The 24,420-nt window shown below is 41.1% G+C and overlaps 2 protein-coding genes and 1 pseudogene across 4 annotated transcripts in view; 1 reads left to right on the top strand and 2 right to left on the bottom strand.

The window, feature by feature from the left end:
- The window catches only part of LOC117067497 (schlafen family member 12-like), a 139,989-nt gene that overhangs the window by 114,444 nt on the left and 1,125 nt on the right, over positions 1-24,420 (bottom strand). For all 3 annotated transcript variants that reach the window (XM_033184157.1, XM_033184154.1, XM_033184158.1), the window contains exon 2: positions 1-435. In XM_033184157.1, the coding sequence (XP_033040048.1) occupies positions 1-71 (71 nt within the window). In that variant the 5' untranslated portion in view covers positions 72-435. The remainder of the gene's footprint in view (positions 436-24,420) is intronic.
- On the bottom strand, positions 8,894-11,457 carry LOC117068004 (annotated as a pseudogene).
- LOC117067500 (serine/threonine-protein phosphatase 4 regulatory subunit 2-like) lies at positions 14,592-16,259 on the top strand. Its single transcript, XM_033184164.1, is given in 3 exon segments — positions 14,592-15,505; positions 15,507-15,597; positions 15,599-16,259. Coding segments are annotated over 3 exon segments (1,143 nt in total). The 5' UTR covers positions 14,592-14,810; the 3' UTR covers positions 15,956-16,259.

The raw sequence follows: 24,420 nt of genomic DNA, 5'->3' as shown, positions 1-24,420 counted from the left end.
ATCACGAGGGACTGCAGCAGGGCTTCCATGTGCTGGATGCCTGCAAGGCTATAGGACGCGGGGTAATCCATCAGAGACACTGCAGCCTCCAAGGCCTCTGTGCTGCTCTCAGGACTCAGGCAGAGGACTTTGGCCCTGACACACACCTTCCTGGTGTAGTCCCCCACGTTCACCAGGTTCTGCTTCAAAGTAAGAGCAGTGCAAGTGCAGTAGTCCTGGCCCTGCCAGGGCTGTTCTGTGCTATCAACAGAGCATCACAGATGACTCCTGGCTTCTCCTGCAAATTCAGGTCCACAGCCCAGCTTCTAGAGAGGATCACAATTCCCCAGGAGAAAGGTTGTGTTTGCTTATTTATTAACTCCTCTAATCCTTCATGCCGTGAGGACAGCTCCTTCCAGAGGGATTCCAGAGTACATCGCAAATGTCCTGGTGGCACTAGATGTGAAAAGAATGATAAATTAGGGGAAGGAGAAGAATCATACAGATTATGACAATTAGTTATAATTAATTGATTAATATATTTGATTATTACAGATATTTCAAATATTCTTCTATAAACATTATGTTACAATTGTAAAGGAAAAGAAGCTTTGAAATATCTAGTAAACCTCATCTGAACCCATGTGTTTATTATGACTTTGACCTTGGGAAACTCCCTAACCTCTCTGAGACTTTGCTCTCTCATTTGTAAAACAAAACTAAGAATAGCACATTTCCTATGGAGAGGAATAAATGAAGTAACATAAAGTATCTGGCTCATTGCAGCTGCTTGAAAAAGATGAGCCCTGTTCCCCATCCTACTCTCAAAGTGTATGAATCTCCAAATGTCCCTGAACAGTCCCCACTGATGGGGGTAGCAGGAGCCTTCCCAGGAAGAAGGTACTCATTAGCACGATATTTGCAGAGAAGAGGGAGTCATGTAAAAAGCTTTTATTGGCAGTTATCTGCAGTCCTCGACTGGGAGATCCTTGAAGTCATCTTTTCTGAAACATTCTTGCATCATATACAGATCAGTCTGAGGCTCCCCCCATTACAAAAGGTCTTCTCTTTGTCACAGGCAAACAAGGAACAATTACATGACATGAGAATATACTTGTGCTACAGAGTTATAAACTTATTTTAGGCTTGGTACCGTGACTCACTCTTATAATCCTAGCACTTTGAGAGGCCAAGATGGGTGATCACTTGAACCCAGGAGTTCAAGACCAGCCTGGGCATCATGGTGAAACCCTGTCTCTAGAAAAAATACAAAAATGAGCTAGACGTAATGGTGCATGCCTACAGTCCCAGCTCCTCGGGAGGCTGAGGTGGGAGGATTGCTTGAGCCCAGGAGGCAGAGGTTGCAGTGAGCTGAGATTATGCCAGTGCACTCCAGCCTAGGAGATAGAGCCAGACTTTGTTTTGGAGAAAAAAAAAAAATTATTTCAATGATCATGGGGTCCAGAGGGAGAAAAACAAGAATGTTTTTATCCTGTTGTGGCAGTGTTAGAATACAAACCAGAATCAAGATTTGTAAGTGGTAATTTCAAATGAAATTACTCAAATTTTATTGGTAATTGTTTATTGTTCATTGTTGCTGGTGCTTTCTCGTTCATACCAGACGTTCACACAACTTGATTATGCCTGCAACCTGGATGACAGTGAGTAGGAGATGGTATCTATTATGAGACACATTCCAGATTTTAGAGATGTTAAGAAGTTGGGGGAGATAAATAAAACTCCCATCTCCCTGGGACAGAGCACCTGGGGGAAGAGGCGGCTGTGGGTGCAGTGTCAGAAGACTTAAGTGTACCTGCCTGACAGCTCTGAAGAGAGCAGCAGATCTCCTAGCACAGCGTTCAAGCTTGCTAAGGGTCAGATGGCCTCCTCAAGTGGGTCCCTGGCCCCTGTGTATCCTGACTGGGAGACACCTCCCAGTAGGGGCCAACAAAAACCTCATACAGGAAAGCTCTGGCTGGCATCTGGCATGTGCCCCTCTAGGATGAAGTTTCCAAAGGAAAGAACAGGCAGCTCCCACTGGTGACACCCAGGCCAACAGGGTTTGGAGTGGACCTTCAGCAAAATCCAGCAGACCTGCAGCAGAGAGGCATGACTGTTAGAAGGAAAACTAACAAACAGAAAGGAACAGCACATCCACTCAGAGACCCCATCCGAAAGTCACCAACATCAAAGACAAAAGGTAGACAAATCCACGAAGATGGGGAGAAACCAGCGCAAAAAGGCTGAAAATTCCAAAAACCAAAATGCCTCTTCTCCTCCAAAGGATCACAACTCCTCGCCAGCAAGGGAAGAAAACTGGACAGAGAATGAGTTTGACAAATTGACAGACATAGGCTTCAGAAGGTGGGTAATAACAAACTCCTCCGAGTTAAAGGAGCATGTTCTAACCCAACGCAAGGAAGCTAAGAACCTTGAAAAAAAGATAAGACAAATTGCTAATTAGAACAGCCAGTTTAGAGAAGAACATAAATGACCTGACGGAGCTGAAAAACACAGCACGAGAACTTCGTGAAGCATACACAAGTATCAATAGCCAAATCGATCCAGTGGAAGAAAGGATATCAGAGATTAAAGATCAACTTAATGAAATAAAGCAAGAAGACAAGGTTAGAGAAAAAAGAATAAAAAGTAATGAACAAAGTCTCCAAGAAATATGAGACTATGTGAAAATACCAAACCTACATTTGATTGTTGTACCTGAAAGTGATGAGGAGAATGGAACCAATTTGGAAAATGCTCTTCAGGATATTATTCAGGAGAACTTCCCCAACCTAGCAAGATAGGTTAACATTCAAAGAGAACACCACAAAGATACTCCTTGAAAAGAGCAACCCCAAGACACATAATCATCAGATTCACCAAGGTTGAAATGAAGGAAAAAATGTTAAGGGCAGCCAGAAAGAAAGATCGGGTTACCCACAAAGGGAAGCCCATCAGACTAACAGCGAATCTCTCAGAAGAAAACCTACAAGCCTGAAGAGAGTGGAGGCCAATATTCAACATTCTTAAAGAAAAGAATTTTCAACCCAGAATTTCATATCCAACCAAACTAAGTTTCATAAGTGAAAGAGAAATAAAATCCTTTACAGACAAGAAAATGCTGAGAGATTTTGTCACCACCAGGCCTGCCTTACAAGAGCTCCTGAAGGAAGCACTAAACATGGAAAAGAACAATCAGTACCAACCACCGCAAAAACTTACCAAATTGTAAAGACCATCAACACTATGAAGAAACCATCAACTATGGGCAAAATAACCAGCTAGCATCATAGTAACAGGATCAAATTCACACATAAGAGTATGAACCTTGAATGTAAACGGGCTAAATGCCCTAATTAAAAGACACAGACAGGCAAATTGGATAAAGAGTTGAGACCCATCAGTATGCTGTATTCAGGAGACCCAACTCACGTGCAAAGATACACAGGCTCAAAATAAAGAGATGGAGGAATATTTACCAAGCAAATGGAAAGAAAAAAAAAAAGCAGGTGTTTCAATCCTAGTGTCTGATAAAACAGACTTTAAACCAACAAAGATCAAAAGAGACAAAGAAGGGCATTACATAATGGTAAAGGGCTCAATGCAACTAGAAGAGCTAACTACCCTAAATATATATGCACCCAATACAGGAGCACCCAGATTCATAAAGCGAATTCTTAGAGACCTACAAAGAGATTTATACTCTCACACAGTAATAGTCGGAGACTTTAACACCCTACAGTCAATATTAGACAGATCAACGAGACAGAAAATTAACAAGGATATTCAGGACTTCAACTCAGCTCTGAACCAAGCAGACCTAATAGACATCTACAGAGCTCTCCACCGCAAATCAACAGAATATACATTCTTCTCAGCACCTCATGGCACTTATTCTAAAATTGACCACATAATTAGAAGTAAAACACTCCTCAGCAAATGCAAAATAATGGAAATCATAACAAAAAATCTCTCAGACCACAGTGCAATCAAATTAGAACTCAAGACTAAGAAACTCACTCACAACTGCACAAGTACATGGAAACTGAACAACCTGCTCCTGAATGACTACTGGCTAAATAACAAAATGAAGGCAGAAATAAAGGTGTTCTTCATAACCAATGAGAACAAAGACACAATGCACCAGAATCTCTGGAACACATTTAAAGCAGTGTGTAGAGGGAAATTTATATCACTAAATGCACATAGGAGAAAGCAGGAAATATCTGAAATTGACACCCTAACATCACAATTAAAAGACCTAGAGACGTGAACAGCAAACAAATTCAAAAGCTAGCGGAAGACAAGAAATAACTAAGATCAGAGCAGAACTGAAGGAGACAGAGACACAAAAACCCCTTCAAAAAATCAATGAATCCAGGAGTTGGTTTTTTGAAAAGATCAACAAAATAAATAGACCACTAGCAAGACTAATAAAGAAGAAAAGAGAGAAGAATCAAATAGGCACAATAAAAAATCATAAAGGGGATATCACCACCAATCCCACAGAAATACAAACTACCATCAGAGAATACTATAAACACCTCTATGCAAATAAACTAGAAAATCTACAAGAAATGGATAAATTCCTGGACGCATATGCCCTCCCAAGTCTAAACCAGGAAGAAGTCGAATCCCTGAATAGACCAATAACAGGTTCTGAAATTGTGGCAGTAATTAATACCCTACCAACCAAAAAAAGTCCAGGACCAGACAGATTCACAGCTGAATTCTACCAGAGGTACAAAGAAGAGCTGGTATCATTCCTTCTGAAATTATTCTAAACAATAGGAAAAGAAGGAATCCTCCCTAACTCATTTTATGAGACTGGCATCATTCTGATACCAAAACCAGGCAGAGACACAACAAAAAAAGAAAATTTCAGGCCAATATCCCTGATGAACATCAATGCGAAAATCCTCAATAAAATACTGGCAAACCGAATCCAGCAGCACGTCAAAAAGCTTATCCACCACAATCAAGTCAGCTTCATCCCTGGGATGCAAGGCTGGTTCAACATACACAAATCAATAAACGTAATCCATCACATAAACAGAACCAATGACAAAAATCACATGATTACCTCAATAGATGCAGAAAAGGCCTTTGACAAAATTCAACACCTCTTCATGCTAAAAACTCTCAATAAACTAGGTATCAATGGAATGCATCTCAAAATAATAAGAGTTGTTTATGACAAACACACAGCCAATATCATACTGAATGGGCAAAAGCTGGAATCATTCCCTTTGAAAACCGGCACAAGACAAGGATGCCCTCTCTCACCACTCCTATTCAACATAGTATTGGAAGTTCTGGCCAGGGAAATCAGGCAAGAGAAAGAAATAAAGGGTATTCAAGTAGGAAAAGAGGAAGTCAAATTGTCTCTGTTTGTAGATGACATGATTGTATATTTAGAAAATCCCATCGTCTCAGCCCACAAATCTCCCTAAGCTGATAAGCAACTTCAGCAAAGTCTCAGGATACGAAATCAATGTGCTAAAATCACAGACATTCCTATGCACCAAAAATAGACAAAGAGCCAAATCATGAGTGAACTCCCATTCACAATTGCTACAAACAGAATAAAATATCTAGGAATACAACTTAAAGAGATATGAAGGACCTCTTTAAGGAGAACTACAAACCACTGCTCAAGGAAATAAGAGAGGACACAAATAAATGGAAAAACATTCCATGCTCATGGATAGGAAGACTTAATATTGTGAAAATGGCCATACTGCCCAAAGTGATTTATAGATTCAATGCTATCCCCATCAAGCTACCAGTGACTTTCTTCACAGAACTGGAAAAAACTACGTTAAACTTCATATGGAACCAAAAAAGAGCCTGCATAGCCAAGACAATCCTAAGCAAAAAGAACAAAGCTGGAGGCATAACGCTACGTGACTTCAAACTATATTACAAGGCTACAATAACCAAAACAGCACAGTACTGGTACCAAAACAGATATGTAGACCGATGGAACAGAACAGAAGCCTCAGAAATAACACCACACATCCACAACCACCTAATCTTTGACAAACCTAACAAAAACAAGCGATAGGGAAAGGATTCCCTATTCAATAAATGGTGTTGGGAAAACTGGCTAGCCACATGCAGAAAACTGAAAGTGGACCCCTTCCTTATGCTTTATACAAAAATTAACTCAAGATGGATTAAAGACTTAAATGTAAGACCTAAAACCATAAAAATCCTAGAAAGAAACCTAGGCAATACCGTTCAAGACATAGGCATGGGCAAAGACTTCATGACTAAAACACAAAAAGCAATGGCAACAAAAGCCAAAATAGACAAATGGGACCTAATTAAACTAAAGAGCTTCTGCACAGCAAAATAAACTATCATCAGAGTGAACAGGCAACCTACAGAACAGGAGAAAATTTTTGCAATCTATCCATCTGACAAAGGGCTAATATCCAGAATCTGCAAGGAACTTAAATTCACAAGAAAAAAAAAAAAACAACCCCATCAAAAAGTGGGCAAAGGATATGAACAGACACTTCTCAAAAGAAGACATTTATGCACCCAACAAGCATATGAAAAAAAGCTCATCATCACTGGTCATTAGAGAAATGCAAATCAAAACCTCAATGAGATACCGTCTCATGTCATTTAGAATGGCAATCATTAAAAAGTCAGGAAACAACAGATGCTGGAGAGGATGTGGAGAAACAGGAACACTTTTACACTGTTGGTGGGAGTGTAAATTAGTTCAACAATTGTGGAAGACAGTGTGGCAATTCCTCAAGGATCTGGAATTAGAAATACCATTTGACCCAGCAATTCCATTACTGGGTATATACCCAAAGGATTATAAATTATTCTACTATAAAGACACATACACACATATGTTTATTTCATCACTATTCACAATAACAAAGACTTGGAATCAACCCAAATGTCCATCAATGATAGACTAGATAAAGAAAATGTGGCACGTATACACCATGGAATACCATGCAGTCACTGAAAAGGATGAGTTCATCACTTTGCAGGGACATGGATGAAGCTGGAAACCATCATTCTCAGCAAACTAACATAAGAACGGAAAACCAAACACCGCATGTTCTCTCTTGTAAGTGGGAGCTGAACAATGAGAACACATGGACACAGGGAGGGGAACATCACACACTAGGGTCTGTCAGGCAGTGGGAGGCTGGGGAGGGGCAGCATTAGGAGAAATACCTAATGTAGGTGACGGGTTGATGGGTGCAGCAAACCACCATGGCACATGTATACCTATGAAACAAACCTGCACGTTCTGCACATGTATCCCAGAACTAACAAACCTGCACGTTCTGCACATGAACCCCTGAACTTAAAGTATAATAAAAAAAGAACTTGTCCGCATAACAAAATACCACCTGTTCCCCCAAAACTATGGAAATAATATAAATAATAATAGTAAATAAAAAATAAAATAGATTAGAAAAGAAAAAAAGTTGAAGAGATGGAAGCTCAGAAACATTAACTTTCTCAGAGTCACTCAAACCCATACCGAAAGAGAAACCTATACTCTTCCTACTAACTTTATAACCTCATACATAGACATCATCTGTCATGTCTTTTGGTCCCCTGGCTAGCCTCCCAGGTGACTGCTTTGCCTTTTATGTGATGTTTTGAGTCCTTCTAGTGTCCAGTGAGCCTGGAAGCTGTTGTCGTGTATCTCTTGTCCTGACCTAATGTCTTCCTGCCTACAGGGTCCCTTTGACTATCAGTTTGTTCCTCCTTTCCCATCCCCCACCAATCTCCCAACTTCATTCACTTCCCTTCCTTTATTCCCGTAAACTTTACCCCCTCTCCCTTCACCATCACTATCATAAAAAAAAAAAAGTTGGGAGAAACACACAGATGGATAAAATAAGATGATTTGAGGACATATTCAAAATGGCTTTAGATGCCGCGTGGGGTGGCTCACGCCTGTAATCCCCACACTCTGGCAGGCAGACGCGGGTGGATCACCAGAAGTCAGGAGTTCGAGACCAGCTTGGCCAACATGGCAAAACCCCATCTCTACTAACAAATACAAAAATTAGTCAGGTGTGGTGGCAGGCGCTTGTAATCCCAGCTACTTGGGAAGCTGAGGCAGGAGAATCTCTTGAACCTGGGAGGCAGAGGTTGCAGTGATCTGAGATCACGCGACTGCACTCCAGCCTGGGCAACAGAGTGAGATTCCATCTCAAAAAAATAAATACAATACAATAAAATAAAACACCTTTAGAAACCAAAGGAGTGTAAAATAAGAAAATCCATTATTTATTGATTATCCCAGGAAGTTTACATATATCTCCAGTCTTCCCAAATTCTCCAAGGCAGATATACTTATTCCCATTTTCACGTGAGAAAACAGGGACTCAAATATGTCAAGTGAAAGTTGGGTGAGGTAGCATGTCTGTAATTCCAGCTACTTAGGAGGCTGAGGTGCAAAGCTCGCTTGAGCCCAGGAGTTAGAGGCCAGACCGGGCAACATGACTTGCCCAATGTCCAGTGTCACACCACTAGGAAATGGCAGAGCCTGTGTCTGCACCCAAGTCTCTCAGACATCAGATCTTCTATTGCTTACACTCTACTGCCCTGCCCTGCCCTGCAAGCCACAGACTACCCCCACCTGACAAACGTAGAAAATCATGACATTCAATGTCCCTTTACCTAGTAATTGAATAGGTCTTCTTTTTTCTTTACTTTTATAATGGAACATGCTTCCTGAGGAAATTACATAAAGGCAAGAACTGTCTCTTTCATTTCTTTAATATTCCACATAACACTTAGTAACTGACAGAGATCAGACTAAGTACTTAACAAATGCTTCCACTCCACATGCACCAAAGTAGTCACCGCTCCCCATGTGATCTAGGGACTCTGTACCTTTGTGTAGGTGTGCTCTGAGACTCTAATGCCTTCCTCTAGCTTTTTCACCTGATAAACTCCTCTTGTCCATCCCAGAACTCCCATATTTGTCCTTGCGTCCTTGGGACTCCCACAGAGCATTGCGTCCATTCCAGGTACTAATTTCACTATGAAGCTAGAGAATCTTTAAAAACATCAGTGAGAGGGCCAGAGCAGTTTTTCTCAAACTATGTAATATCAGGTGAGGGCTCCTGAGGGTTTAGGACATTAAGAGGAAGGTATCTGGGGCCGGGCACGGTGGCTCACCCCTGTAATCCCAGTATTTTGGGAGACCAATGTGGGAGGATCACCTGAATTCAGGAGTTCAAGACCAGCCTGGGCAACATGGTGAAACCTCATCTGTACTAAAAGTACAAAAAAGTAGCTGGGCATAGTGGCAAACACCTGTAATCCCAGCTACTCGGGAGGCTGAGGCAGGAGAATCACTTGAGCCCGGGATGTGGAGTTTGCAGTGAGCCAAGACTGCACCACTGCCTGGGCGACAGAGTAAGACTCTGTCTCAAAAAAAAAAAAAAAAAAAAAAAAAAGAGGAAGGTCTTTGGGGCTACTTGATTCAGACCTACCACCCCAGGCCCCGACTTTCTTCAGTACCAATAACCCCAGTTATAGACAAAATTTGTTTGAGACAGTCATTACCTTTCTTCCAAGAGAAGCACTGACAACGTTGAATCTGAAGCCAAATTATTGTCAATCAATTCTAACAATTAGTGCACTAAGAACATCTTTTCTTTTGAACTCTGTCACCCAGGCTGGAGTGCAGTAATGCGATCTTGGCTCACTGCAACTTCTGCCTCCTGGGTTCAAACAATTCTTGTGTCTCAGTTACCTGGATAGCTGGGATTACAGGCATGTGCCACCATGCCTGGCTAATTTTTGTATTTTTAATAGAGACAGGGTTTCACCATGTTGGCCAGGCTGATCTCAAACTCCTGACCTCAAGTGATCTGCCCACCTTGGCCTCCCAAAGTGCAGGAATTACAGGTACTTTGGCCTGTAATTTTGGTGCAAGATTGCGCCATTGCATTCCAATCTGGGAGACAAAAGCGAATTCTGTCTCATATAATAATAATAATAATTTTATAACATATTCCATGCCAAATACCAAAGCACTCCTACTCCCATCTTCCCATTTCCTGCCTTCCTAGTCTCACCCTTCTCGCTTACTACAGACGCTTTTTTAAAGTTTCTTGCCTATGCTTCCAAAATTTCTTTACTCAAATACAAACAAATATTTTCTCCTTTCTTATACAGTAAGTACCTACTTTTTCGACAGTGAATTTTCAGCCGTCTTGGACTGAGAGACCCTTAGAGCTACCTGTCCTGAAGCAGAATTCTTGCATCACTTACAGATTAGTATGAGGCTCCCTCTATTACACAAATCTTCTGCTTGCCACAGGCAAACAAAGAACAATTATATGACATGAGAATAACTTAGCAATATATGTTGGACACCTTTCCATATCAATACACAAAGAACTTCCTTCTTCTTCTTTTTTTTTTTAACATCTAATATGCTATTTTATGGACGTATTATATTCAAATAGTCCCTATTGATGGACACTTGGGATTTTTCCCCCAATCTTTTGCTGTTATGAATAACCTTGTATATTTGGTATGTATGCAGGCTATGTGTGCGTGTGTGTGTGTGTGTGTGTGTGTGTGTGTGTATAAAATTATATGTAAGTCCTAAAGGGTAAATGTATTTTTTAATTCCAATAGATACTGTCAAATTGTCTTGCACTCCAATAAAAAAATAGCCTCCCCCAGTGTTTGCAAATGCAGATACATACCCTGGAATTATGTTTTTTACATGTTCTTGGACAGTTTTAGCAGAAAACTGTTTAAACTCTACAAATTGAAATACAGGAAAAGGCAAGATTTCACCATATACCAGATGGTCTTTTTGGAAAACTGAGGCAGCAGGATCCAAGTTATTGAGGTCTTGATGTATAACCTTGAGACCTTTACCAGAAGGTTCTTTCCCCAAGATTTTTGCATTCCTTTTCTTGGTTTTTCGGGAATAGAATGCCTTTCTTGAATCCATGAAAAGCACAGAGGTCCCAGATCTACAGTATAGTGAAGATCTCAGGCTGCAACTGAGGGGCTTGAAGGAACTGTCTTCCAGGAAAGGATCACTACTCCAAGATTTAACAAAAATGTTATAAGACCTTCTTTGTTGCTTGGGCTCGACAAAAGCTTGCAAATCTGAAGACTGAATAAGCTCTCTCAGAGACTGTACTATATCCAGTCCCATCTCCATGAGACACTCATCCTTCTTGGCCATCTGAATCACTCCTCCCCCTGAGTTTAATAAACCACATGCGGCCCACATAACTCACACCCTTTCTTGGTCTTTCTGAGTTTTCTGCAATTTTTTACTATTTACTTCTCCAAGAGTCATTTCTCCTACATGGATGAACAAGCCTGGGTAAGATAATTCTACCATCAAAGATGATTTATGTTCATTCTGCAAATAAAACGATTAAAACACGAATCTCAGCTAGGCGTTGTGGCTCACACCTATAATTCCAGCACTTTGTGAGGCCAAGGCAGGCAGATCGCTTGAGGTCAGGAGTTCAAGACCAGCCTGGCCAACATGGTAAAACCCTATCTCCAAGAAAAATACAAAAATTATCTGGGCGTGGTGGTCGGCGCCTGTAGTCCCAGCTACTCAGGAGGCTGAGGAGGAGAATTGCTTGAACCTAGGAGGAGGAGATTATAGTGAGCTGAGGTCGCACCACTGCACTGCAGCCTGGTAGATTTTGGCTGGACACAGTGGCTCACACCTGTAATACTAGCACTTTGGGAGGCCAAGGCAGGCAGATCACTTAAGGTCAGGAGTTCGAGACCAGCCTGACCAACAGGGTGAAACCCCGTCTCTACTAAAAATACAAAAATTAGCCAGGCGTGGTGAATTAGCTGGGTGTGGTGGTGGGCACCTGTAATCCCAGCTACTTGGGAGGCTGAGGCAGGAGATTCGCTTGAACCTGGGAGGTGGAGGTTGCAGTGAGCCAACATCATGCCAGTACACTCCAGCCTGGGCAACAGACGGAGATTTTCTCTCAAAAAAAAAAAAAAAAAAAGAAGTAGACTGTAGGTAAACACAAAATGCATTTATTAATTTATGCAAAAATATTTACTGAGTTCCTGCTAAGTGCTGGGGGCTGGAGATTCAGCAGCAAATCAAGGGTGGACATACCCCCCACCTCTCAGAGCTTATAGTCTGGAAGGAAATACAGTTGAATAAAACAACTGTAGTAATGCATGATAAGTACTCTGAAAGGGGAAACACTTAATAGCAACCATCAACCTAATATGAATACGGAAACCTTCCAGGAGAAAAAGGCATCTAACCTAAGATCTAAATTAGCCCAGTAAAGGAATCGGTGATTAGGAGAAGGAATTAAAGCAATAAAATCAGAGTGAATAGTATCTGAGAAGGCCTGAAATCAGCAAAGAAAATAGTGTATTAAAGCAATAAAGAAATATTCAGGCCAGTGCAATGGCTCTCGCCTTCAATCCTAGCACTTTGGGAGGCCAAGGCAGGAGGATCACTTGAGCCAAGGAGTTTGAGACTAGCCTGGACAACATAAGAAGACTCCATCTCTAAAAAGCAAAAATTTAAAAATTAGTCAGGAGTGGTGGTGCACATCTGTAGTCCCAGCTACTCAGGAGGCTGAGGCGGGAGGATCATGTGAGCCTGTGATTGCACCACTGCATTCCAGTCTAGGTGACAGAGAAAGACCCCGTCTTAATAGAAAAGAAAGACAGACAGAGAGAGAAGAAAGAGGAAAGAAGGAAGGAAGGAAGGAAGGAAGGAAGGAAGGAAGGAAGAAAAAGAAAGAAAGAAAGAAAGAAAGAAAGAAAGAAAGAAGAAAGAAAGAAAGAAAGAAAGAAAGAAAGAAGGAAAGAAAAGAAAGAAAGAAGAAAGAAAGAAAGAAGAAAGAAAGAAAGAAAGAAAAGAGAGAGAAAAGAAAAGAGAGAGAAAAGAAAAAGAGAGAGAGAGAGAAGGGAGGGAGGGAAATGCTCAGTTTGGCCAGAACTTAAGAGCGATGGGGGACCAGGTACGGTGGCTCACGTCTGTAATCCCAGCACTTTGGGAGGCTGAGGCAGGCAGATCACCTGAGGTCAGGAGTTAGAGACCAGCCTGGCCAACATGGCAAAACCCTGTCTCTACTAAAAATATAAAAAATTAGCCAGGTGTGGTAGTGGGCTTCTGTAATCCCAGCTACTTGGGAGGCTGGGGCAGGAGAATCGCTTGAACCCGAGAGGTAGAGGTTGCAGTAAGCTGAGATTGTGCCACCGCACTCCAGACTGGGTGACAGAGTGAGACCCTGTCTCAAGAAAAAAAAAGAGCAATAGGGGGCGGGTGGTGACGTGACAGATGGTGAAAGAGGAGGCTAGGGAATTAGAAAAGGGCCACTACTTACAAAAGTGGAAAACCAAAGAAGAGTTTTAAGGATGGGAGTGGCATGAACACACGGAAGTTTTTAAAAAATACGTGATGGACGAAAAACAGACCTGTGGTTTCCAAGGGTTATGAGAAGGGGGAGGCTACGATTACAAAGGAGTAGCACAAGTAAGTTATTTATGGTTATAGAACTGTTCTGTATCCTGACAACATCGCAAGACTTAACAGCTCTAAAAAAATGTGTTAGGGCCAGGTGCCGAGGCTCACGCCTGTAATCTCAGCACTTTGGGAGGCTGAGGCAGGCGGACCTCTCACAAAGTCAGGAGTTGGAGGTCAGCCTGATCAACATGGTGAAACACCATCTCTACTGAAAATACGAAAATTAGCCAAGCGTGGTGGCGCGCGCCTGTAGTCCCAGCTACCCAGGAGGCTGAGGCAGGAGAATCACTTGATCCTGAGAGGTGGAGGTTGCAGTGAGCCGAAATCTTGCCACTGCATTCCATCCTGGGTGACAGAGTGAGACTCTGTCTCAAAAAAAAAAGAAAAGAAAAGAAAAAGAAAAAAAGTGTTAAAACTCATAGAACTGTACATCAAAAAATGTTAATTTTACCGTATTCTAATTTTTTAAGGGGTAGAGGCACATTATTAATCCAGGGTGGAGAACCAATTAAAGAGGAGGAAACCAGTAGGGAGGTTTTGCAGTAATCCTGTGAGTATGATGGTGGCCGGGGCCTGAGTGGTAGCAGTGGGGATGAAAAGAATTGAGCACATCTGAGAGATATTTAGAAATGGTGCTATGATTGACTAGATAGAAATGGGGAGAAAGGGTTAAAATTTGCCAATAAGTGATAACACTTATTGGCAAAATATCAATGATTATTGAAAGTGGGTAATTCACTAATAAGTATAAGTGGGATAAGTGGGAATTCACTATCCCGTTCTCTCTACTTTTGTGCATATTTTTAAAGTTTCCATAAGTTATCAGACTGACCTCATCTATTAAATTTGGGTTGCAGACACATTGGTGTTTATTACATTGTTCTCTTTAATTCTCTGTAAGTTTGAAATAATTCATAACATTAAAAAATAAAAGGGAGGGTTGGTGGTAGCGGCTTGGGGAGGTGCTCGCTCTGCGCTCTGTGGGTCTCGCTCTCTCGCACGCTTCCCGGGCTCCCTTCGTTCCCCCCGCCCCCTCCCCCATCACCTGCGTGCCGTAGTGTGTGCGAGAGAGGGGGAGGGCGTCGAGGGGGGGTCGGGGGAGGGGTTCCGGTCCTGAGAGACCCGCGGAGGGAGGCGGAGATTGTGAGGGACGCCGGAAGCCATGGACGTCGAGAGGCTCCAGGAGGCGCTGAGAGATTTTGAGAAGAGGCAGGGAGAGGAAGTTTGTCCTGTCCTGGATCAGTTTCTTTGTCACGTAGCCAAGACTGGAAAAACAATGATTTAGAGGTCCCAATTTAAAGGCTATTTTATTTTCAAACTGGAGAAAGTGATGGATGATTTCAGAATTTCAACTCCTGAGCCAAGAGGTCCTCCCAACCCTAATGTCCAATATATTGCCTTTGACAAAATGAAGGAAAGAATACTGAAAATTGTCGCTGGATTTAATGGTATCCCTTTTACTGTTCAGCGACTATGTGAATTGTTAACAGATCCAAGGAGAAACTATACAGGAACAGACAAATTTCTTCGAGGAGTAGAAAAGAATGTGATGGTTATTAGCTGTGTTTATCCTTCTTCAGAGAAAAACAATTCCAATAGTTTAAATCGAATGAATGGTGTTATGTTTCCTGGAAATTCACCAAGCTATACTGAGAGGTCTAATATAAATGGGCCTGGGACACCCAGGCCACTTAATCGATCAAAGATTTCTTTGTCAGCCCCTGTGACAAGAAATGGCTTGCCTGAGAGCACAGACAGCAAAGAGGCAAATCTGCAGCAAAATGAGGAGAAAAATCACAGTGACTCTTTGACATCTGAATCAGAAGTTTCCTCAGTGAGCCCTTTGAAAAATAAACATCCAGATGAATATGCTGTGGAAGCTGAGGGGCATGAGGTAAAAAGACTCAGGTTTGACAAAGAAGGTGAAGTCGGAGAAACAGCCAGTCAAACGACTTCCAGCGAAATTTCTTCAGTTATGGTAGAAGAAACAGAAGCATCATCATCTCAGGATAAAGACAAAGAAAGCCCATCAGCAGCACTGTACAGAAGAGAATGAAGAAGAGGATGAAGAGGAAGAAGAGTCTTTTATGTCATCAAGAGAAATGATCCCAGAAAGAAAAAAATCAAGAAAAAGAATCTGATGATGCCTTAACTGTGAACGAAGAGACTTCTGAGGAAAATAATCAAATGGAGGAATCTGATGTGTCTCAAGCTGAGAAAGATTTACTACATTCGGAAGGTAGTGAAAACGAAGGCCTTGAAAGTAGTGGTTCTTCTGACTGCTGTGAAACAAAAGAATTAGTAGGATCCAATCCCAGTAAAACTGGAGAGATTCTTTCAGAATCATCCATGGAAAATGATGATGAAGCCACAGAAGTTACCGATGAACCAATGGAACAAGACTATTTAGAAACATTTAGATGCAGTATTTTACATACAGTTCTGGTTTTAACACTGTATAAAACTTTTATGTAATAAAGTGGACCTTTAGTTTTACAAAAGAAGCAGGTTGTAAAATAAAGTACTTTATGGATAATTCCTGAAAGAGTTGTACATGTAAGAACTGTGAACATCAGCTCCTCTGGGTTCTGCTTACCTTACCACTGACTGACTTTCTTTCTTTCTTTCTTTCTTTCTTTCTTTCTTTCTTTCTTTTCTTGGTCTGGGCAAATCAGTGGTTTGTGTATACATTTTTTTAAATTTAGGATTAAAGTTTTGAAACTGGAAGGTAATTATAATTTTGAAAACTTTTTTGAGATTATCACATTTAGTTTATACATATGCAAGAAGCTTTTTGTCTCTTTCTGATAGCTCTAGCAGTTTTCATATTTTGGTCATAGTTTCAACATTTTAACATGTGAATTATAGGGTTTCATGCTGGTTTCCAGATTTTATTGTTTGGCTACATACAATGGAACTTTAAGTCATATATACATACATTATATATATATATATAATTAATCTAGGGGGAATGTTATATTTTTCTGTTTCTATAAGAGATGAAAACAGTGGATACTTTTTCTATTGGTAATGATTGAGTTCACCTCTTTCAGAAGACATTTTCTTTCTCTTCTGAGTAACTGAAATAAAATCTGGTCCTTATGCTGTAATCCCAGCACTTTGGGAGGCCAAAGCGGGCTGATCATGAGGTCAGGAGATCGACACCATCCTGGCTAACACAGTGAAACCCCGTCTCTACGAAAAATTAAAAAAATTAGCTGGGCGTGGTGGCAGGCCCCTGTAGTCCCAGCTACTCGGGAGGCTGAGGCAGGAGAATGGCATGAACTCAGGAGATGGAGTTTGCAGTGAGCCAAGATGGTGCCACTGCACTTCAGCCTGGGTGACAGAGCAAGACTCTGTCTCAAAAAAAAAAAAAAAAAAAACAAATCTGGCCCTTGTAAAACCCTGGAAATCTTGAGTCTGTTGAATGGAATGTGTTAAACACATTCCAAGAAAGCTGTTCAAACTCAAATTCTTTTGTATACTTCTGAGGTGCCTGAGAAAAAGACTTCATTATTTATGAGAAAATATGCTTTATCTTGGAAATTGTGTTCAAATGTTAGCTTACTATTTTGTAGAATGAATGTTTATGAAGCTGATATGAGTCCGTGTCAGAAGAACCAAGCAGGTTCCTTGATCTTTTGCTTGCTTTCTGAACATTGTGAATACTACACGTCTTTCTAAATTATTCTAGTGTATGCAAACGTCAATGGTATGAAACACCACTGTACTGGAAGAATTAACATATTACTTTAGTATGTACCTGAACTAAATGACTGAAGCTTTAGGGGTGCATAGAAACCACCATAATTTGTATGACATTTTGAAGTGAATTAAATATTTTTGAACATGCTTCTTTGACAGCTAGTGTTATATTCTTCAGATCAACACAAAGCACAATGATTACTCTAAATTCAACATTTTCAAATTTACATATTTAAAGTCATGGAAGCTGCAACTTCCCTGTCAAAATTACTGGCTGCCAAATTTATACCTGTTTCTTCAGCTGTACCTTTTGATATTTAGAGTTTTAAAATTTCTGTAAAGTAGATTTTGTAGAATGTAATGTGTTCACTGCCTTTGTGAAGTGGTATATAATTGTATAATTTCTGTGTATAAACTGAATGCTTGGGCTTTCAATACAATATTCAAATAAAGCAATAAATATTAATGTTATTTAAAAATTTTTTAAAAACCTTTACCTCCAAAAAAATTTGAAGGGGAGTGGGACATAGGTATTGAGAATATTGGTAAGAAAGTAGTTAAACTCTTTGGGAGGCCAAGGCAGGTGGATCACGAGGTCAAGAGATCAAGACTATTCTGGCCACATGGTGAAACACTGTCTCTACTAAAAATACGAAAAATTAGCCGGGCATGATGGCAAGCTCCTGTAGGTCCCAGCTACTCGGGAGGCTGAGGCAGGAGAATCACTTGAACCCAGGAGGTGGAGTTTGCAGTGAGCCGAGATTGCGCCACTGCACTCTAGCGTGGGGACAGAGCGAGACTCCCGCTCTTTTTCAAAAAAAGAAAGAAGGAAGGGAGGGAGGGAGGGAGGAGAGGGGTGGGGACGGAGAGAGAGAGAGAGAAGAGAAGAAAAGAAAGAAAGAGAGAGAGAAAGAAAGAAAGAAAGAAAGAGAAAAGAAAGAAAGAAAAGAGAAAGAAGGAAAATAGAAAGAAGAGAGAAGTTAAACTTTTGGACTATACATTCTTAGGTGGATAGTGGGGGAAATGAAGATGGTCAAGGGAGGTGGTAAATCTGACAAATGAAGTAAAAGGAAAATCAATGATTCTTAGTCTTTTGTATTTCAAAGAACTTGTATTTGAGAGTGGTTGTGCAAATCAATAAAACTTAGCCGTGCTGTGGTGAGAAGGGGGCTCTTAAGACTCTCGGAATTGTGCCACAATCTGCACAGTCACTTTCTCTTTTGCTTGACTATGCATTCGTGCATGCCATGAAAACATTTCATTATTTGATTCAGTCGTGCAGGAAATATTCAATGAAAGCTCACACTAAACACAGTGCTGTGAGAGATACAAAGAATTTGCCTGCTGGGGACAAATTGTTTAGGTCACATCAAATTGCCATGACATGGCTTAAATATATGTGGAGAAAAATCCATAGCCCCAAATGCCTATATTGGTTAAAGAGAAAGATAAAAGTAGAGTGAATTGTATCAACATTTACAGAACTTAGAAAAAGAACTAGATCACAGAGGAACACAAAATAAAGGGAATAATAAGTGTAAGGGCAGGAGGAAATTGAAAAATCAGAAAGCAATTTATTTGATTAATTAATAAGATTAAAAGTTTTGTTTTTCCTTGTTTTGCTTTTTTGTCTGGTTTTCCATCTTTTTAGACAACTCACTAATGTCTTCATTTTTTTTCACTAGCATCTTTATTATTTTTAAAAAATGAACAAATAAAATGGTGGTTGATGCAGGTGTGAAAAGGAAATAGACTCCTGAGCAGGAAATTATGTAGAAGGTGAAATCTTTCACAATCTTACTCATATGTCTGATATGCTCCTTGTAATAAAACTTACAACTGTCTTCGTCTATATTTTATGACCATTAAAACAACCTTGTCAGATTATTTATGCAAAGTGCCATTTGTGACATATAAGCTTTAAAGTTTTAATGTTTATTCCTATGGACATATTCTTTCAAGTATAGCATGCCATTGGTTTCCTTGGATAAAATTTTCATATTGGCAGCTCTCTTCTTTTATTTTATTTATTTATTTATTTATTTATTTATTTATGAGATGGAGTTTCGCTCTTGTTGCCCAGGCTGGAGTGCAGTGGCGCGATCTCGGTTCACTGCAACCTCCATCTCCCAGGTTCGAGTGAATCTCCTGCTTTAGCCTCCCAAGTAGCTGGAATTACAGGTGCTCACTACCGTGCCTGGCTAATATTTATTTATTTATTTATTTATTTATTTATTTATTTATTTTTAGTAGAGATGGGGTTTCATCATGTTGGCCAGGATCGTCGTGAAATCCTGACCTCAGGTGATCCACCCACCTCGGCATCCCAAAGTGCTAGGATTATAGGTGTGAGCCACCCGGCCCAGTCTGGCAACTCTCTTCTATATCTAAAATTATTTTGTATGAAATAGTAAATAATAGAAATAGAAATAGAAAAGTCTGAATTATTTTGTATGAAATAGAAACCTCAGTAACTGCTCATCTTTTCTTCTCCCTTTAAGACCTAAAGAAAAAAATTAATACACAGAAAACTCTAGTAGATTTCTTCCTCTAAAATAATACCTGAGAAAGATTTGTTTCCATCAAAATATGTATTAAGAAATTTGAGGCCGGGCGCGGTGGCTCAAGCCTGTAATCCCAGCACTTTGGGAGGCCGAGACGGGCGGATCACGAGGTCAGGAGATCGAGACCATCCTGGCTAACACGGTGAAACCCCGTCTCTACTAAAAACTACAAAAAAAAACTAGCCGGGCGAGGTAGCGGCGCCTGTAGTCCCCGCTACCCGGGAGGCTGAGGCAGGAGAATGGCGTGAACCCGGGAGCTTGCAGTGAGCTGAGATCCGATCATAGCACTCCAGCCCGGGTGACAGAGCGAGACTCCGTCTCAAAAAAAAAAAAAAAAGAAAGAAATTTGAAAACATAAATGAATGGTTTTTAAAAATAGGCACAGGCCAGGCACGATGGCTCACGCCTGTAATCCTAACACTTTGGGAGGCTGCGGCAGGTGGATCAACATAGTGAAACCCCGACTCTACTAAAAATACAAAAATTAGCTGGGCATGGTGGTGCGTGCCTGTAATCCCAGCTATTTGGGAGGTTGAGGAAGGAGAATTGCTTGAACCCAGGAGGTGGAGGTTGCGGTGAGCCAAGATGGCACCACTGCACTCCAGCCTGCACAAAAGGGGGTGAGACTCCATTTCAAAAAAAAAAAAAGGCACAAAAGCAAAACTTGTTTGATAAAAAATTGATAATGCAGATAAATCAATAACAGAATAAAAAGCATCAGGGACATTATCAAGAAAAAATTTATAAAGTACCTGGCTCCCTTGGGATTATGGGAAAACTTTTTTTAAAACTTCAAAATCAGGCCAGGCACCATGACTCTTACCTACAATCCTCACACTTTGGGAGGCCAAGGCAGGCATATCACTTGAGGCCAGGAGTTCAAGACCAGCCTGGCTAACACAGTGAAATCCTCACCCCTACTGAAAATACAAAAATTAGCCAGACATGATGGCAGGTGCCTATAATCCCAGCTACTCGGGAGGCTGAGGCAGGAGAATCGCTAGAATCCGGGAGGTAGAGGTTGCAGTGAGCCAAAATCATGCCACTTCACTCCAGCCTGGGTGACAGAGTGAGACCCTATCTCAAAAACAAAAACAACCCAAAAGACAAAAACAAAAAAAACTTCAAAATCATATAATTATCACATTATTAAATATATATTGTTTGACACAGAAAAAATGGCAGACTACAACATTCAGTTTTATATATTGTATAAACAATATTATGACGATCAATAACCTTTTCACCCTTATCTCCCTTATCTCTTATCATCTTAATAATATTACATTCTCTCACAATTTGTAAGCATCAAATGAACAGAATTTTATATTCTACTTTTATCACATAACACCACTACAACCCTTCCAAGTTATTACGCTTTTAGTTATAGGTTTCAAAGGCTATATTACATTTCATCAAGAAGATGCTTAATACAATGTTGCATGTAGAAACTATTTTTAAAAGATGCATATTAATGAACTGGGCACGTCTCAATTGTTAAAATTGAAATTGTTCTCAATTCATACTTAAATATAAATAATAGTCATAAATTATTTACTCAACAAATATTTATTGGATATCTATTATTTGCCTACCACTGTGCTAAATCTGGAAAAGACATTGGTGAACAAAACAAACGTGGTCCCTCTTCTTGAAGAGGTAGACAGTAAACAAGTGACTCTTATGGACAAAAGTTTAGAATGTCAGGGGAGCTTAGAGTGGAAACACTGCCCTCACCTGGCAGTTGGAGGGGAAATGGGTCCAGAGAAGGATTTCCAGAAAAAGTAACATTTGAATTAGGATCTGAAGAATGCAAATGATATGAAGAGTTAATTTGGTGAAGAAGGGTGGGAATAATTTTCTAGACAGAAGTAAGAAGGAGTATGTCAAGTTCAAAAGACTGACAGCACAGAGCTGGAGGGATAGAGGCAGGAGATGAGGTTGGAACGATGCTCAGGTGTCCGACTGTGCATTGTTCGGTAAACCAGTTTAAGGATTCCTGACTTTACCCTAAGAGTAATGAGAAGCCAGCCAGACATCATAGCTCACGCCTGTAACCCCAGCACTTTGGGAGGCCGAGGCAGGCAGATCATCTGAGGTCAGGAGTTTGAGACCAGCCTGGTCAACATAGTGAAACCCCATCTCTACTAAAAATTAAAAAATTAGTCGGGCTGCACTTATAGTCCCAGCTACTCGGGAGGCTGAGGAATGAGAATCGCTTGAACCTGGGAGGTAGAGGTTGCAGGGAGTCGAAATCACGCCACTGCACTCCAGCCTGGGCAACAGAAGGAGACTCTGTCTCAAAAGAAAGGGCTGGGCACAGTGGCTCACACCTGTAATCTCAGCACTTTGGGAGGCCGAGGTGGGCAGATCACGAGGTCAGGAGATGGAGACCATCCTGGCTAACACGGTGAAACCCCGTCTTTACTAAAAATACAAAAAATTAGCCAGGCATGGTGGCACACACCTGTAGTCCCAGCTACTCGGGAGGCTGAGGCAGGAGAATCGCTTGAACCCAGGAAGCAGATGTTGCAGTAAGCTGAGATCGTCCCACTGCACTCCAGCCTGGCAACAGAGCAAGACTCCATCTCAAAAAAAAAAAAAAAAAGTAATGGGAAGCCACTGGAGGGTGTTAAGCAGGAAGACATGGCATCAGACAAACATTTTTTAAAGTTCTTTCTAGCTGAAGCAGGCTAGAGCAGTCATGGAAAAGACTTTTCAGGATATGGTTTCAGCAGCCCAAATGAGAACAGATGGTGATGTAGACTAAGGTGGTGACAATGGAGAAGTAGGCAGAGTTGAGAGAGATTTAGAATTAAGCCGGCAGAGTTCAGAGAGATTTAGAAGTAAGCTGAGGGGCCTGGCGATCGATGGCAATTCGTGTCTATTATTTTAATTGCTCCTCTTCCATCTCAATCCAATGGATAAGAACCAGAATGGGCCCAGTCACTGGTGGGAGCTGTTTATGAGATACTGCTCCTCACCCCAGATTAAAAACCATAGCTTAGCCAAACACTGAAAGGGAGAAAGGATCCAAATGTGGAGAGAGAACCTGGATATATGCCAAAGCTTAAGCAGCCAGAAGCAGAAATCTCTACCAAGGCCTGGGATCAAGAGTTCTGATATAAGAAGATCAAGTCAATCAAGTCCAGATTCAAAACAAACGGCATAGTAGGAAGATTGATGCTTGTGCTCCTCATGAGCTGAAAGAGCTAACATTTATTGAGCCAGGAACTGTACCAAAACCTTTACATACATAATCTCATTGATTCCTCACAACAAATACTGTTACCTTTATTTTATCAATGAGGAAGCTGAGGTTGGGGGACATATTCAGAGTCATATGGGTGAGGCTCAAATCCAGGAGTATTTGATTCTAAATGCTAGTGCTTCTAATCAAAACCTAGACTCTGTCTCTCGCTCTCTCTTTTTTTTTTTTTTTTTTTTTTTTAGCAACAGGGTCTCGCTCTGTCATCCAGACTGCAGTGCAGTGGTGCAGTCATAGCTCACTGCAGCCTTCACCTCCTGAACTCAAGCAGTCCTCCCACCTCAGCCTCCCAAGTAGCTGGGACTACAGGTGTATGCCACCATGCCTGGCTAGTTTTTTTATTTTTCTTTTTGAGACAGATTCTCGCTCTGCTGCCCAGGCTTGAAGGCAGTGGCGGGATCTCGGCTCACTGCACCCTCCACCTCCTGGGTTCAAGTGATCCTTCCACCTCAGCCTCCTGAGTAGCTGGAATGACCGGCACGCACGACTACTCCCAGGTAATTTTTGTATTTTTAGTAGAAACAGTGTTTTGCCATGTTGGCCAGTCTGGTCTTAAACTCCTGACCTCAAATGATCCACCTTCCTGGGCCTCCCAAAATGCTGGGATTACAGGCGTGAGCCACCGCACCCAGCCCTGGCTAGTTTTTCTGTTTGTTTGTTTTGTAGAGATGGGGTCTTGCTATGTTACCCAGGCTGTTCTCAAACTTCTGGGCTCAAGCGATCCTCCCACCTTGACCTCCCAAAGTGCTGGGATTACAGGCATGAGCAACCACACCCGGCGCAAAATCTAGACTCTTAATCATTGCGCAAACTGGTCTCCCAAATTATTAAGCCTCTTGGAAGACAAGAGAGTTTTCATTACTCTGGTAAGAATAACCGTTCTGGAATAATCTCCCTGGTATTTGTGATAGCATTTATTTTATGAAACACATTTGATAACAAGAAAAACATGGGTCTATTTCTGTCAAACACAGGCAAGCAAAAGTCATACGTAAAAACATAGCTAGACAGAACACCTAGGGCTTTCACAAGTATCTACTTTAATTAATGTCGGTAAACAACATAACCCAATGCAGTGACGCACTTTCAAAAATTACATCTCAATCCAACTAGATCATAGTTTCCCAGTCAATACAGCTTGAGTTTCTCTGAAAACAAAACAGTGTATATATTATGAAAAACAAGAAAACACAGTTGGGCTCAGTGGCTCATGCCTGTAATCCCAGCACTTTGGGAGGCTAAGATCGGCAGATTGCTTGAGCCCAGGAGTTTGAGACCACTCTGAGCAGGGAAACCCAGTCTCTACAAAATACAAAAAAATTAGCTGGGTGTGGTGGTATATGGTCTATAGTCTCAGCTCCTCTAGAGGGTCTGAGATGGGAGGATCACTTGAGCCTGGGGAG

This window comes from Trachypithecus francoisi, unplaced genomic scaffold, assembly GCF_009764315.1.
Source record: "Trachypithecus francoisi isolate TF-2019V2 unplaced genomic scaffold, Tfra_2.0 Lachesis_group20, whole genome shotgun sequence".
In the NCBI taxonomy this organism is placed as follows: domain Eukaryota; kingdom Metazoa; phylum Chordata; class Mammalia; order Primates; family Cercopithecidae; genus Trachypithecus; species Trachypithecus francoisi.
The sequence above is the reverse complement of the archived record's forward strand: the minus strand, read 5'-3'. Positions and strand labels throughout refer to the sequence as shown.